Source organism: Trachypithecus francoisi, unplaced genomic scaffold (assembly GCF_009764315.1).
Source record: "Trachypithecus francoisi isolate TF-2019V2 unplaced genomic scaffold, Tfra_2.0 Lachesis_group0, whole genome shotgun sequence".
NCBI lineage: Eukaryota > Metazoa > Chordata > Mammalia > Primates > Cercopithecidae > Trachypithecus > Trachypithecus francoisi.
The window spans coordinates 53,345,463-53,361,198 of NW_022681453.1; the positions used below are offsets into that span (position 1 = coordinate 53,345,463).

The 15,736-nt window shown below is 42.8% G+C and overlaps 1 protein-coding gene across 20 annotated transcripts in view; it reads left to right on the forward strand.

Annotated features, from left to right (window-relative positions):
- Positions 1-9,051, forward strand: part of SETD5 (SET domain containing 5) — an 83,313-nt gene extending 74,262 nt beyond the window's left edge. For 16 of the 20 annotated variants that reach the window (XM_033210555.1, XM_033210554.1, XM_033210549.1 and 13 more), the window contains 5 exons: positions 1,302-1,772; positions 4,041-4,342; positions 5,347-5,480; positions 5,967-6,055; positions 6,397-9,051. In XM_033210555.1, the coding sequence (XP_033066446.1) occupies positions 1,302-1,772; positions 4,041-4,342; positions 5,347-5,480; positions 5,967-6,055; positions 6,397-7,005 (1,605 nt within the window). In that variant the 3' untranslated portion in view covers positions 7,006-9,051. The remainder of the gene's footprint in view (positions 1-1,301; positions 1,773-4,040; positions 4,343-5,346; positions 5,481-5,966; positions 6,056-6,396) is intronic. The other 4 variants (XM_033210542.1, XM_033210545.1, XM_033210548.1 and 1 more) reach the window with 1 other exon arrangement.
- Positions 9,052-15,736: the final 6,685 nt, after the last annotated feature.

Sequence of the window (15,736 nt, forward strand, 5' to 3'; positions counted from 1 at the left end):
AGTCCCTGGCTTTGTGTCACAGGCCACCATTCTGCAATGGTTAGGATATGGTTGCTATACAAATGTTATCTCTTAGGATATCAGTAGAGTGGTTTTCTCACAAACCCGTCTGCTGTGGATATGTCAAACTCAGATTTTAGTGCTAGAGTTTCTATTATAAGCTTTCAGATATAATAACAATGAACTCTGAATCTGTTAATACATGGGACCTTTTTTCTCTTGAAGAGAAAGTTAGAGTCTCTCAGAAATATTCAACTGAACTTTAACCCCACCCCCTTCCAATAAAAAATTAGGGCATAATTCAGTGACAGTCTAGTAAGTTCTGAATCAGTAGTAGTTCATAGGTTAATGTGAAACTGAAAAAGGTTGTATTCCACTAGTATATTAGAGATTTTCTTGGTGTTTTGACTCTAGCTTATTAGGAAAGTAAAGCTCTCTCTCCTCAGTTGTTGAAAGATTCTAAGATAGCATAATTTGAAGACTGATATGGTATGGTATCTGGTTTTCTGGTACCATTCTTTGTAGGTGGTTAGCTGTAGTTGACCTAGTGTTGGAAGTTTGGAGGTTATGATAACCAAATAGTAGGTGGGGTTTATTTTTGGTACATTTCAGCATTTCAGAATCTGCAGTGATGAGCATTAGTGGTCTTGTGGTATGTTGACATACATTAGAGGATAAAGAAAGAAGAACTGAGTGGCCAGAAAGTTGTATGAGAAACACACCTTCTTTAACAGTGAAAGTGAGTGAAGAACTGGTTGGTTGATGTCTTTAATGCCATCCTCCTTTACTGAACCAGTAACTTAAATACTTGCCTTTCCGTCTACTTTCTTCTTCCTCCACCTTTTTCCCTCCCCCCCACCTTGCATCAATATTAATTTAGAAATTGATAACCCCAGAAGCCAGTTATCTTAAGACACCAGTCTCACATTTGTAGTGTGCATGGGGCTAAGGTAAATTCCTTATTATACCACTTGTCCCTTAGTGTAGTACAAGGTGACTCAGCAACCTGATGAAAGGCTAAGCAGGCAAAATAGTCACATTTAGCCAATTACGTAACTTTCCCAGTATTTCCCATCCAGAAAGACTTGAAAGCAATTTGGGAAAGGCCGGGATTCTTTAGTACTCTGGCCTATATACACTGTTGCTACGTGGGACTTTTACAGAATATAATGGCTTTATCTGCTCTACTTCCATCCCTCTTATCTTTCCCTGTTCACCTGTGTCCCTCTCCCCTACTTTCTGCCCTTTGACTTTTTCCTTTCTCCCCTACCCCATGTCTCCGTTGATTTTTATTCTTTCAGCTTTGTCACCGAAAAGACCTGGATTTGGCAAAAGTAGGATACCTTGACTCCAACACTAACAGCTGTGCTGATAGACCTTCCCTACTCAACTCTAGTCATTCTGACCTGGCTCCTCATCCCTCCATCGGACCCACTTCTGAGACTGGTTTCCCAAGCAGAAGTGGAGATGGACATCAGACCCTCGTGAGAAACTCAGACCAGGCATTTCGGACAGAGTTCAACTTGATGTATGCCTACTCCCCTTTGAACGCTATGCCTCGAGCAGATGGACTGTATCGAGGTTCTCCTCTAGTGGGGGATAGGAAGCCTTTACATTTGGATGGGGGATATTGTTCGCCTGCAGAAGGATTTTCCAGCAGATATGAACATGGCTTAATGAAAGACCTCTCTCGTGGATCCTTGTCACCTGGTGGTGAAAGGGCCTGTGAAGGAGTCCCATCTGCCCCCCAGAACCCACCACAGAGGAAAAAAGTAAGTATTTCATGTTTATCGGTGAACTTTTCAAGAATGTTAACCAAGTAATTCAGTAGATATTCGTAAGTTTCTGCTATGTGTTCTGCACTACTCTCAAACAAGTGAGACATAGTCTCTGCCATATCCAGTGAAAGAGAGGCTGTTTCAGTACAACTTGGTGAGTGTTGTAAATATTCAGCAAATGTAAATGCCTGTATGTGCCATACACTTGCTAGACATTGAAAGGTTAGAACAGTGAAAAAGAAATTTTACCTATTATTTAGTGTGTCCCAAGTTCTAGGCACTGTGTTAAGCTCTTTAAATGTGTTTTATCCTCACAGTAAGCCTATAAGATAGGCAGTTTTCCATTTTGCACATGAGGAAACTAAGGCAAGTTGAGTAACTTTCCCATGGTCACACAGCTAGTAAATGGAAGGACCAGGATACTACCCAGTTTGAGAGATAAGGCTAGAGAGAGAGGTGGCAGGTTACTGATTTAGCTGAATCTCAAACAATAAGTAGGAGTCAGCCAACCAACAAATGAGGGTGAGGCATGTTACAGTAGAGGGAGTAGAACAGGTAATTACGTGGCACCCCTTTGGGCGGGCAGCAGGCATGCAGTGTGGTGCAAACAGTTGGATGTTGTTGTATCAGGTGGAAGGCTGGGAGAGCCAGGAGGAAAGTGCAGAGAGTGCTGGGCTGGGTCAGGCCATAGAGAGCTTGCTAATGGGTAGGGACTCCACTTCTAAGTAATGCCTGATCTAGAAGTCACAAAGCCAAAAATGTGCTTTTGTATAAATGGTTCTCAACTAGGTGTGTTTGGGAATGTGTTGGAGTGTTTTGAATTATCCCAGTGACTTGCATTTATTGAGCAGGGCCAGGGATGCTGAATGTCCTGTGTAGGGGACAGTACCATGTAATGGCCAAACATCTGTAGAATCCTCATTGAAATGAAACCTAGTGGTTTTTTATATTTTCATTATAATAATACTCATTACCAGAATGTATTAACTTCTTTCCAAAATTATGTATAGAAAATGCATATGCAAAACTGGCTATATTTGTTACATTTGCACAGAAAAATGAGAACCCTAAGGGGATAGAAGGAGGAGGAAACATTGGCAGATAATTTGGATTAGGATAGTAATTGATTTCAAAGATTGTTGCATGAACAGCATTGACTACCAGAAACAAAGATGAAAACAATCTTTAGATTTCTGGTTTTATAATATTTACTATGTGCAAAAGTCATGGAAATCATAGTGTGTTATTTCAGAAACACTTCTGAAATTTATTGGGCATATGTAAGCATAAATTTAAGCATATCCAAATTCTGTGCTGGATGTTTAAGATAAAAAGCCCTCCTAGAACTTATAGTTTAGTCAGGGAGCAATCAAGACACGGTAGTAAATTCTATGGCCTGTGTAAGTAGTGTGTCAGAACAACAAAGAGGAGGTGTACTAGGCAGGGCAGGGATTATGGTCAGCAGGGTGGGGTGGGGGGGTCTGCTGTCAGAAAAGAATGAGCAAGTGTTAGGGAGATGAAGGGGAAGTTGGGGAGAAGTTACCAAGTTGTTTTCTAGAGCTAGCTTGTTAAAAGTATAAACTGGAAATAATAATTTCCTCTTTTTACATTAATTACATCTATGTCTAAGACAAAAACAATAATAAATTCCTATTTATTTCTTGAAAAATTGAGCATATTTAAGTACCCTGGAGCATTGGTTTTTTTCTTTTCTTTTTTTTTTTTTTCCTTCTCTCTCTGTCTGCCTCCCTCTCCTCCATCTCCTTCTTCTCCTCTCCCTGCTTCTCTCTCTCATGCTCTCAAACAGCTAATTCTAGGGGCTCCCAAGGAGTGCAGAAGAGCCATCAGAGTCACCTGGGAGGCTTTTTAAACTATACAAGCTTCCAATTCTCCCTTCTCTGGGTACTCCCATTGTTGCAAATCACTATGATAGCACACTTCTGTTACTGTGTAACGGTAGCCTCACAAGTTTTTCTGAAGACAGAAAAAAGCGTGGTGGTCTAATTGGCAAACATTCTTTAGAAACTTACCTCCTAGTTTATTATCTTCCTCTTACCAATTTCCAGCTGTCTTAAATATGTAGCTGTGCTCAGATCTCTTTCATACCCCCCAAAAAAAGTTGTCAGGGTTGGTATCTGCTTTGTTGGCATGGCTTGGCTAGTGGTTTACTACGGTACCATCTTTCCTTCTTTCCCTGTTGCTAGTGATCCACTAATGATATCCAGCTAGAGTACCGTTTTTTGTTTGTTTTTTCCTTTCTAGGTATCCCTGCTGGAGTACCGAAAACGAAAACAAGAAGCTAAGGAAAATTCTGCTGGTGGGGGAGGTGACTCTGCCCAGAGCAAAAGCAAGTCTGCAGGAGCTGCGCAAGGCAGCAGTAACTCCGTTTCTGACACTGGTGCCCATGGTGTGCAGGGATCCTCAGCCCGAACCCCATCTTCCCCTCACAAAAAATTCTCCCCATCTCATTCCTCTATGTCCCATTTGGAGGCGGTAAGCCCATCAGATTCCAGAGGCACTTCTTCATCTCACTGCAGACCTCAAGAGAATATCAGCAGTAGGTGGTAAGTTTATATCTGATGTTTTATAGTTAAATTGGGGGTGGGGGGAGTATATATCTAGGATCATTCCCAGTTTTACCTAAAATCTATGGGAACACTTGATGGGAACATCTGAGACAGCCAGCCAACAGTACCATCTGTCCTGTTCAGCTGATTTAATAGTGTCAGCTGCAACCCCCCAGCTTTGCAGAATTAAGAATTACCAACATGCCTGTGGAGCAGCGCTTTGGATGACATGTAGTTATGGATGCAGATGAGCTCTTTTATTTGGTGGGCACTAATACTGCCTCTTCTATTTCTCATTTCACATGAAAGGTGAGTCAAGAATCCAGCCAAGTTCCACATGAATTAACAACAAATGTCTCTCTTCCACATAGTTAGCATATACAGAGCAAGAAGACATTCTGAAAGGACTTGTCTGGTTTAGGGGAGACCACAAATTTAAAAATGAATAATACTGGTGGCAAATACTGAGGATCAAATGTGTGAAATAGAGAATGAACCACAGGAGTTCAGGGATCTTGAACTGAAAAAATAAGTCTGAGAAAGAAGAGTCCTGGCTCATATGTTTAATGTTCATTAATCTATGAAACCTTTATTAAACCACCACTATGTATCAGGCACATGATTTCCCAAAGGAGAAATTTTAACATTTTTAAATGGGGGTTAAGGGAAGTTGACATCTTTAATCCACTTTTTCCTTGATTTCTTTTTCTTTAAAAGTGGTTTTTGTTGTTGTTGTTGTTGTTGTTAAAAGTGGTTGTTGTTGTTGTTGTTAAAAGTGGTGGTTGATGATGATGATGATGATGATGATGATGATGATGATGATGTTTCTCTTTTGTGCCTGACATAGTTGGAGGCAGAGGAAATACCTTGTTTTAAATTGGTTCTGAAGAAAGTGTTGTTTAAGAGGATGTTTTAAGAAAATACACTGTGCACCTTGGTTAGGGCTTCATTTGTTTTGGTTAAGTCATGTGGCTTGAACTTGCACCCTGTTGCCTTTACAGGATGGTTCCCACATCAGTAGAACGACTCCGAGAAGGAGGAAGCATCCCTAAGGTCCTCCGAAGCAGTGTGAGGGTGGCCCCAAAGGGAGAGCCCTCTCCCACGTGGGAGAGTAACATCACAGAGAAAGACTCAGGTGAGCCCATGGCCTTCTACTGCCACCACATTCAGGGACACATGAGCCAAGTCCTGTACAGTTCATGCTGAGTACTGAGTTGAGGTGAGTCAGTTTCTGATGCAGTTGGACTCTGCCGTATGCTAGGTTCTAGCCCACTTATACTCATTTGGGCTACATTTGTAAGATCTAGCGTTGCTTGCTCTCTGTCTGCTCTTTTTTCCCCAAGGAATACCTTTCTGTAACTCTCATCTCTCCAAAGTCCTGGAAATCTACCTCGATGAAGGATGAAGAGAAAGAAGGAGACGGGAATCAGATCAGGCATTTAGAACATAGCCCATAATTAACCACTCCTTTTGCCCTTCTGGCATGCTGCACTCACCCAATTTGTCACAAAGAGAGCAACATGGGTTGGTGATGGCATTGGTGATTTGAATGAACAATGGCTGTTTCTTATTTATTCTAAGAAGCCAAGTTGATTTTTTTTTTTTATGTGTTACCTTCCAGACCCTGCAGATGGAGAAGGTCCAGAGACATTGAGCTCAGCACTCTCTAAAGGAGCAACTGTTTACAGCCCTTCCAGATACAGCTACCAGGTGAGATGAGAAATTGCTGATATCTAGATGTAGGAGTGTGTTCTGGGTTCCAAATTGTCCTGGCCATCCTTTGCCATTGAGATGCTGTCTTTGCATATAGTTTCAGCAACCTTGGAAATAAGTCATCATCTGCTTGCCCTCAGGTAATAAATTATGCCAGAAAATGAATAAGGTGATCAAAGACAGACATTTTACTGCCTTTGGTTTCCTAAAAGGAATACATGGTGAAAAGATGAAGAAAAAAAAACATAGGGTATTATAAATGTTCACCATTTATATTAAAAGTCAGCCATTTAAGGGACTTGTTCACCTCCTTATTCTTTTCCTCCCAACTTTGCTAGCTCCTGCAGTGTGATAGTCCTCGGACAGAATCACAAAGCCTCCTTCAGCAGAGTTCCTCCCCCTTCAGAGGACATCCTACACAATCTCCAGGATACAGTTATCGAACTACTGCACTGAGACCTGGAAACCCCCCCTCTCACGGTTCTTCAGAATCATCCCTCTCTTCCACGTCCTATTCCAGCCCCGCCCACCCTGTGTCCACAGACTCGTTGGCCCCATTTACGGGGACACCAGGGTATTTTAGCAGCCAGCCACATTCTGGAAACAGCACTGGCAGCAATCTTCCAAGGAGGAGCTGCCCTTCTAGTGCTGCTAGCCCTACCCTGCAGGGACCCTCAGACTCGCCAACCTCAGACTCGGTTTCTCAGTCCAGCACAGGAACTCTGAGTTCCACCTCCTTTCCTCAGAACTCTAGGTCATCATTGCCATCAGACTTACGGACTATCAGTCTGCCCAGTGCTGGGCAGTCAGCTGTCTACCAGGCCTCCAGGGTATCTGCGGTTTCCAATTCACAGCACTACCCACACCGTGGGAGTGGGGGTGTGCACCAGTACCGACTCCAGCCACTGCAAGGGTCAGGAGTCAAGACTCAGACAGGACTTTCCTAGGGCTTCTGGATTTGGGCAAACAGAACTGAATGAGCCCATAGCTGCTTCCTTCCAGCTGCCTCTGGAACCTAGGCCGAGCATATTGCTGGGGAAGGGGGGATACAAGGTGCCAGAGGATTGGGTCTGGTGGACAAGAAACAAGACTTGTGGTCACAATTGGCCTCTGGCCTTGGAGAAAGATGTAAATCTTGTCTGAAGCAGAGACTATAAAGAAGTTTCTCCCTGCTGTCAAGGGTACATTGTTGACAAGCAAATGGTGTTTCAGTTAGTAACGGTTCTAAGTGCAATGAGTTGTGTTGAAGCCTCCGTCTCCCATCCTTGCCTGTAGCCTGTAGTCACTTGTGCAGTGAGGACATCTTTTTAAATTTTAAAAAAAAAAAAAAAAAAAAGTTTTCAAAGGAAAAAAAGTGAAAAGAGCCAATCTCAAAAGCCCCAAGCCATCTGAGTACTGTTAGGGTTTTATGCACTTAAGAAAAAAGGTAGGTATATAAATGTTCATCCTAAGACAACCATTCCAAAAGCGGGTATCTGGCCAATGTGTGTCCACCAAGAATACTGCCTATCTGTGTCTTAAGATCACCAAGAAATAGGCAGGGATAGTAAAGCTTGGAACCTGCACCGACTGGAGGGTGCCTGGCTCTTCGAAGAAACGCTCATGGTCAGCTCTTGATTATTCGGGAGCAGATTATCTGAGTAGATTGAGCCTCCAACTGTTGCTATCCTACTCCCCCTTCCCAAGCTATTTTGCAGCTCAGTAACCCATGAAGTAAGTAGACAAGGAAAAGAGGAATAAGACAGGATATAGGCCAATTGCATTGCTACTTACCAGCTTTTGGCAATAAATTTGATTAGGAAGGATACCGAGTGGTTTGGGAATGCTTCGAATTTTATTTTTTCTACTCCCAATTAATCAGGAGTTGATGATCCCATGAGCAGGACCGCCTCCATGATTGGGGAGCATGCACTTGTGACTGCAGGGTAAGAGTGGGAAGATAGGTTTGTGGAGTGGCACCGACAGGACTGTGATTGTGTGTGGGCCCGCCCCACATTTCTTTGGGGGATGCTTATGTGAGAGTGGGCCCAGTGAAAGAGTTACCAAGCCACCCACACCCCTAACACTGTTCTGGATGAGAGACGAGAGCAGACCGGCTTCTCCCCATCAGTGCATTGTGCCTGTTGTACACCCCTGGAGGAGCCCTGGAGCCAGCCCAGGTGGGGTACACAATCTTTTTAAATTCCATATGGTTGCCAGCTTATTTCTTTCACTTGTTTACTGTAATATCTGGCGTGTTTTTATTTATCTAATTTTGTATTCAGTTATAACCATGGTAGGGGTAGTGAATATATGACAGGTGTAATCCCTGGTGCTGCAGTGGACCTTCTTTTCTTTTGGACAAGATAATACTGTGAGTTTCCCTCCTTCCTTCCCTCTAATTTGTTTTCCTTTTCTCCCCCAGCCTCTTGCATCCCCTTCTTTTCTACCCTGTCCTACAACTATCATATGCACAGTCTTCTCTCTTTGTGTGTGACTGTTACAAAATTTCACTTTTCAAAATCGAAATCAGGTGTTTGCTCAAATGAGGGGAGATTTTTTTTTTTTTTTTTTTTTAAATGCTGAAACCTCAGCAGAGTACTTTTCTTTTTGTTGTTTCCCCCACAAACCCATCAGTCTGGGAGAGCATTGGGAGTGGAAATCATGTTGCCTGGGATGCTGGTTTCTTTGTATATTATATAAAACGTATGTAAATGTCTCTCCATTTGGGCTGGGGTTTGCATTCTCCCCTTGGCTATTAACCAAGGGGAGAGGCCAGCGGGCAGGCGGCCCTCACCCTGCCTGGCACGTGCAGAGACCCCAGCCACTCTGTGTGGGCAGGGTGCTGTCAAGACCAGACCTCTTGGGGGGGTAGGGGCGGGGGGGTGGGGGGAACTCTTGGAAGGGAAGAAGTATCACTTCTTTCTCAAGTGGAGTGTTTACACCTTGCTGTAACATTTGAACTTTCACAAGAGATGTAATAATTTTGATAATAAAATTCTTAACCATAATAATCATAAAGTTGAGAACTTCTTTGTCCAATTTTGTGGCCCTGCCTTACCTGGTTAATGCCATTTTTATCTGAGGAGAATGTGCTCTTGGTGGAGTTGTTTTCCCCATCATAATGGGGCCAGGAATACTGTCTGACCTTCCTTCGCTTTTTATGATTGCAGTCAGGACAGTGTGAAGGCAGACCCTGCAATAGGGCAAGTGAACATTAAAAACTGCCTTGAACTTGAGTAGTGTTCCTGATCTTGGAGCAACTATTCATTGGTCTTTTTCTTTTTCATTCAAAAACAATGCCAGACATTGTTTTTGGTGCTGGGCTTACGGTGATTAGAATGCTGGTTGAGGGTGGGCAAAGTAAGGTCTCTTCTTTCATGGAGTTTACATTCTAATGGAGGAGAGACCTAAACTAGTATATAATTTTAAATAGTCATTGCCATGTTAACAGTTAATTGTTTCATAGCAGATATGAAGGAGCCACTCTAGATTGGTTGGTCAAGAAAAGTCTCTGAGGAGTTGACATTTAAACTGAGACTTCAGTGACAAGGAGGCAGTCCTGGGACGATGTGAGTGAAGTTTGTTCTTGAACATTGCAGACTCTGTGGTAGAAAAAGCTTGGTTAAGATGTAGTAGATGGGTGGGGCCGGGCAAGAGGATAGAATATCCTGTAAGAGGGAGATAGGGGTCATATCATGTAGAGCAGCGGTCGGCAAACTCTTTCTATAAAGGACCGGATAGTAAATATTTCGACTTTGCAAGCCATATGTGGTGTCTGTCATAACTATTCAGCCCTTTGGCTGGGTGCGAATCATGCCTGTAATCCCAACACTTTGGGAGGCCGAGGCGGGCAGATCACTGGAGGTCAGAAGTTCGAGACCAGCCTGGCCAACATGGCAAAACCCTGTCTCTACTAAAAATACAAAAATTAACCAGGCATGGTGGTGCCGTCTGTAATCCCAGTTACTCAGGAGGCTGAAGCAGGAAAATTGTTTGAACCTGGGAGGTGGAGGTTATAGTGAACCGAGGTCACGCCACAGCACTCCAGCCCAGGCGATGGAGCGAGACTCTTGTCTTAAAAAAAAACAGAACTATTCAGCTGTTCCATTGGAGTGCAAAAGTAGGCATAGACAATATGTGGCTATGTTCCACTAAAACTTTATTTACAGGAAACAAGGGGCAAGTTGGACTTGGTTTGCAGGCTGTAGTTTGCTGGTCTCTAATGTAGAACCTTGTAGGTATAATTTAAATAAACTGCATTCAGTAAGTACAGTGGAGGAGTCATTGCAGTATTTTAAGGAGAGAGGTGACATTGTCTAATTTATATTTGGTTGATTTTTTAAAATTACTCTGATTGTTTAGATCCTGTTGGTAAAGAGAGAATAGGAGCTGAGAAACTGGTTTGGAAGGTAGAGCGGTTGTTCAGGCAAGCAACAATACAATGGTGGCTTCTATTAAGACGGTAATGATGGGGACAAAAAGTGATTGGAATCAGGATATGTTTTGCAAGTACACAGCAGAACTTGCCAGTGGATTGAATTGGCAGTATTGTGTTCTAACATTTGTTTGACAAATGTTTATTGAGTAACTAAGGTAGACTGCATTTTGCGAAGCACGTAAGGAATTCAAAGATGAAGATGCTATTTATTAGTTGAAGGAGGTTAGAAAGTAATTGGAAGACTGGGTGCAGTGGCTCACACCTGTAATCCCAGCACTTTGGGAGGCCAAGGCGGGCGGATCACGAGGTCAGGAGTTCAAGACCAGCCTAACCAACATGGTGAAACCCGATCTCTACTAAAAATACAAAAATTAGCCAGGCGTGGTAGCGCGTGCCTGTAATCCCAGCTCCTCGGGAGGCTGGGGCAGGAGAATCGCTTGAACCCGGGAGGCAGAGGTTGCGCCACTACACTCCAGCCTGGGCGACAGTGAGACTCCGTCTCAAAAAAAAAAGGAAGTAAGTGGAAACATAACAAAACTGCTTGTTTTCTTAGAAGACCCCTCCAAAATGACCTAGGAGTACCTAGGTAACCTACCAGCAACCACAACCTAATTCCGCCTGGGGTAGGATGAGAACAGTGTGCATGGTCTTTAGAAAGTGTTTCCATATACAGTGTCTTACTTCGACTCATAATTGTGTGAAGAAAGCAAGCCAAATGCCAGAAGTTAAAGATGAGAAATTGAGACCTAGTACAGTGTTTCAGCTATACCACAGGGCTTCTGATAATGAATAAAACTAACTGATTTCTGCCATAATTGGAAGGTTCTGTTCCGTGACCATTGGCCGAACACCTACTGTGTGCTAGGCTATATCTGAGGTGCTGAGAATATCAAGGTAAGACAGTCAACTGCCCATTCAGAGTTAACCTATTTGCTATTCTTTTCAAGTACCTACTGTGTTGCTAGGTACTTTGCTTTTGATATGGTGTAAATCAGAGGTGTCCAATCTTTTTGGCTTCCCGAGGCCACACTGGAAGAATTATTCAACACATAAAATACACTAACAATAGCTAATGAGAAAAAAAAAAAAAAACAATATTTTAAGGAAGTTTATGATTGTGTGAGGCTGAATTCAAAGCCATCCTGGGCCACGTGCAGCCCATGACCTGTGAGTTGGACAAGCTTGCTGTAAATAGAAGCTAGACAATTAAATAAGCTAGTGCAACAGTGGCACCTTCTATGTCACTTTACATTTTCCTGGACTCTTAAGTCATCAGCTACCTCATTTACATGTAACAATGTATAAGGTAGGTATAAGTTCAGAAGATACAACTTACCCAAGATTTCTCTCTTTTAAGTGGCAGACCCAAACCAACAGTTTTGGAAATTTTGCAGTTAACCCAGAAAACAAATAGAAACAGCTAGAGATACTGTGACACTACGACCAGAAACCACTTACCTAACTGAAAAAGTGTATGATACCCTTTACTATCTTAAAAAAAGCAGCCTGGCCCTTTTGCCCCCCAGGTATCAGTTTGACAGTGTAGCGGTTTCTGTTTAGCAGAGGTTACCCTGAAGGAAAAAAAAAAAAAAATGCAGTTGTCCAAATGAAGCAGGCCCTTTGCTTTTAAACTGCACTGGTGACAACCTCCATATTCTGCTGTGAATCTCAAGAGAGAGAAAGGAGTTTACTGAGGGTTCATTCTTTTTTCCTTTTAAGAGACAGGGTCTCACTCTATCACCCAGACCGGAACGCAGTGGCATAATCGTAGCCCACTGCAACGTTAACCCTCCTGGGCTCAAGCAATTCTCCTGCACCACCATGCCCAGCTAATTATTTTTTTTGTAAAGACAGGGTCTTGCCATATTGCCCAGGCTGGTCTCAACCTCCTGGGCTCAACGATCCTCCTGCCTCAGCCTCCTGAAGTGCTGGGATTACAGACATGAGCCGCCACACCCGGCCTGCCTAGGGTTCTTAAAATGATCAGTTCTAAAGATAAATGATGGAAACAGTTTGGAGAAAAGCATACTCATTGAAGGAGATGGTGCTCTTGTAACTTTTACCTGCTCCTGCATTAAAAAATTAACTGGCAGGGATTCTGAAATTATAGTTTTTCTGTTTCTCAAATTACCCATTAAAGCACCACAAAGCGGTCATGCTAGGAAACCTGGAAACCTTGGACAACTTGACAGCAAAACTAGGTATCCCCAGAAACCCCCAAACAAAAAACGGGTAGAGAGAAATCACTAATAGCCACAAGACCGGCATGGTATCACTATCTGTTCTAGTGGAAGCAGTGGCACTTCTGATGGATCTCAGAAATTCAAAATAACAAGTACTCACTTGAGGCCGGGAGCAGTGACTCAGGCCTGTAATCCCAGCACTTTGGGAGGCCGAGGCAGGCGGATCACAAGGTCAGGAGATTGAGACCATCCTGGCTAACATGGTGAAACGCCATCTCTACTAAAAATACAAAAATTTAGCCAGGCGTGGTGGCGGGTGCCTATAGTCCCAGCTACTCAGGAGGCTAAGGCAGGAGAATGGCGTGAACTCGGGAGGTGGAGCTTGCAGTGAGCTCAGATCGAGCTACCGCACTCCAGCCTGGGCGACAGAGCGAGATTCCATCTAAAAAAAAAGTACTCACTTGAAAGCTCACCAAGCCAATTTAAGAAACTAGGTGGCGTTTGCAGTGAGTACAAAGGATGCTTGATTAGGCCTGAAAGGACTGGAACGGTCTGGACCTAAGAAACTTAATTCAAAGCCCTTATAGCACAATGCCCCACCCCAAAATTCCTTGTTAGAATCCAAACTGAACAGGACATGCAAAACGATGGGAGGGGGTGTAGAGCGATTAAATTCATTAGATTAAATGAAGTATTTTGAAAAATAAAATTATGATTATCCTATAAAATTCAGAATGTACTATCCTTACAGAAGTAATACAAGGATATTAAATAACTTGTTCTTTAACTCCTGAAACAATTGTTCATAAAGTTGCAAGTATATTGTGTTGAATTGTTGAATTTAAATAGCTATGGTTCACACAGTCCATATTTCAGTATTTCACATATACACCAAAAATGAGAATACAGCCATGAAATGAAAAACTATCATAAGTCATGCCTGCTTTTTAAAAGTGCAGAATCACTAATTCCATATAAAAATTGATTTAAAAAAAAAAAAACAAGTCTTAAAAACCTACAGGTAAAAATGAGCAGAATGACATCTATAGAGACAATAAAAGTATGCCAAAGACAGGCAGATAAAACATTAAAAAGTAACAAATGGCAGGGCATAGTGGCTAACACCTATAATCCCAGTACTTTGGGAGGCCAAGGTGGTTGGATCGTTTGAGGTCAGTAGTTTGAGACCAGCTTGGCCAACATGGTGAAACTCCATCTCTACTAAAAATACAAAAATTAGCCCGGTATGGTATCAGCCAGGCATGGTGGTGCACACCTGTAATCCCACCTTTTCGGGAGGCTGGGGCATGAAAATCGTTTGAACCTGGGAGGTAGAGGTTGCAGACCCATCTCAAAAAAAAAAAAAAAAATCCTTAATTTTCTTTTTTTTTTTTTTTTTTTTTTTTTTTTTTTTTTGAGACGGAGTCTCGCTGTGTCGCCCAGGCTGGAGTGCAGTGGCCGGATCTCAGCTCACTGCAAGCTCCACCTCCCGGGTTTACGCCATTCTCCTGCCTCAGCCTCCCAAGTAGCTGGGACTACAGGCGCCCGCCACCACGCCCGGCTAGTTTTTTGTATTTTTTAGTAGAGACGGGGTTTCACTGTGTTAGCCAGGATGGTCTTGATCTCCTGACCTCGTGATCTGCCCATCTCGGCCTCCCAAAGTGCTGGGATTACAGGCTTGAGCCACCACGCCCAGCCAACAATTCTTAATTTTCAAAAGTGACAAATATCTCAGGAAACCAGAAGTAGAGCAGAACTTACTCAATTTAATTAGAACATTTACAAAAACCTAGATGCTTTCTTGATAAGGTCAGGAACAAGACAAGGATGTCCCCTTTTACCACTCCTTTTTCATATTGTACTGGAAGTCCTAACCAGTGCAACAGGACAAGAAAAGGAACTAAAAGGGCTATATATTGAGAAGGAAGAAATAAAACTTCATATTCACAGATGACATGATTGTTGATGTAGAAAATCCAGAAGAACCCTAAATAGCCCTCTAAGACCTCTGGAACTAATTAAGCAATTATAGTAAGACTATAGGATACAAGATTGTTGTGCAGAAGTTAATCACATTTCTGTATATTTGCAATGAAAAATGGAATCTGAAATTTAAAACAGCCAGGCATGGGAGTGCACACCTGTAGTCCCAGCTAGTTGGAAGGCTGAGGTGGGAGGATCATTTGAACCCAGGAGTCCAAGGCTGCAGTAAGCCATGATCATACCACTGCACTCCAGCCTGGATGACAGAGTAATACTCTGATACTAAAAAATAAACACAGTACCATTTAAATTAGTGCCCAAAGGCTGGGCGTGGTGGCTCATGCCTGTAATCCCAGCACTTTGAGAGGCTGAGGCGGGCAGATCACCTGAGGTCAGGAGTTCGAGACCAGCCTGGCCAACATGATGAAACTCTGTACTAAAAATACAAAAATTAGCCGGGCATGGTGGAGAGCACCTGTAATCCCAGCTACTCGGGAGGCCGAGGCAGGAGAATTGCTTGAACCCAGGAGGCAGAGATTGCAGTGAGCTGAGATCACACCACTACACTCCAGCCTGGGCAACAGAGCAAGACTCTGTCTCAAAAATAAATAAATAAATTAAATTAAATTAGTACCCAAAAATGAAATGCTTCGGTGTAATTCCAACAAGATACATATAAGACCTGCGTGACGAAAACTATAATGAAAACAATCAAAGAACTGAATAAATTGAGAGATGTTCATGAATAGGAAGACTAATATTGTGAAGATATCAGTTCTTCTAAACCTGATCTATAAATTCAATGCAATCCCAACCAAAATACCAGATAGTTACTTTGTAGATATCAACAAGCTGATTCTAAAGGGGGTTTGTCTGTTTTGTTTTGTATTTTAAGGCAGGGTCTTGTTCTGTTGCATAGGCTGGAGTGCAGTGATACGATCTTAGCTCACTGCAACCTCTACCTCCCAGATTCAAGTGATTCTCCTGCCTCAGCCTTCTGAGTAGCTGAGATTACAGGTGTGCACCCCTATGCCCAGCTAATTTTTGTATTTTTAGTAGGGGCGGTCTCACCACGTTGGCCAGGCTGGTCTC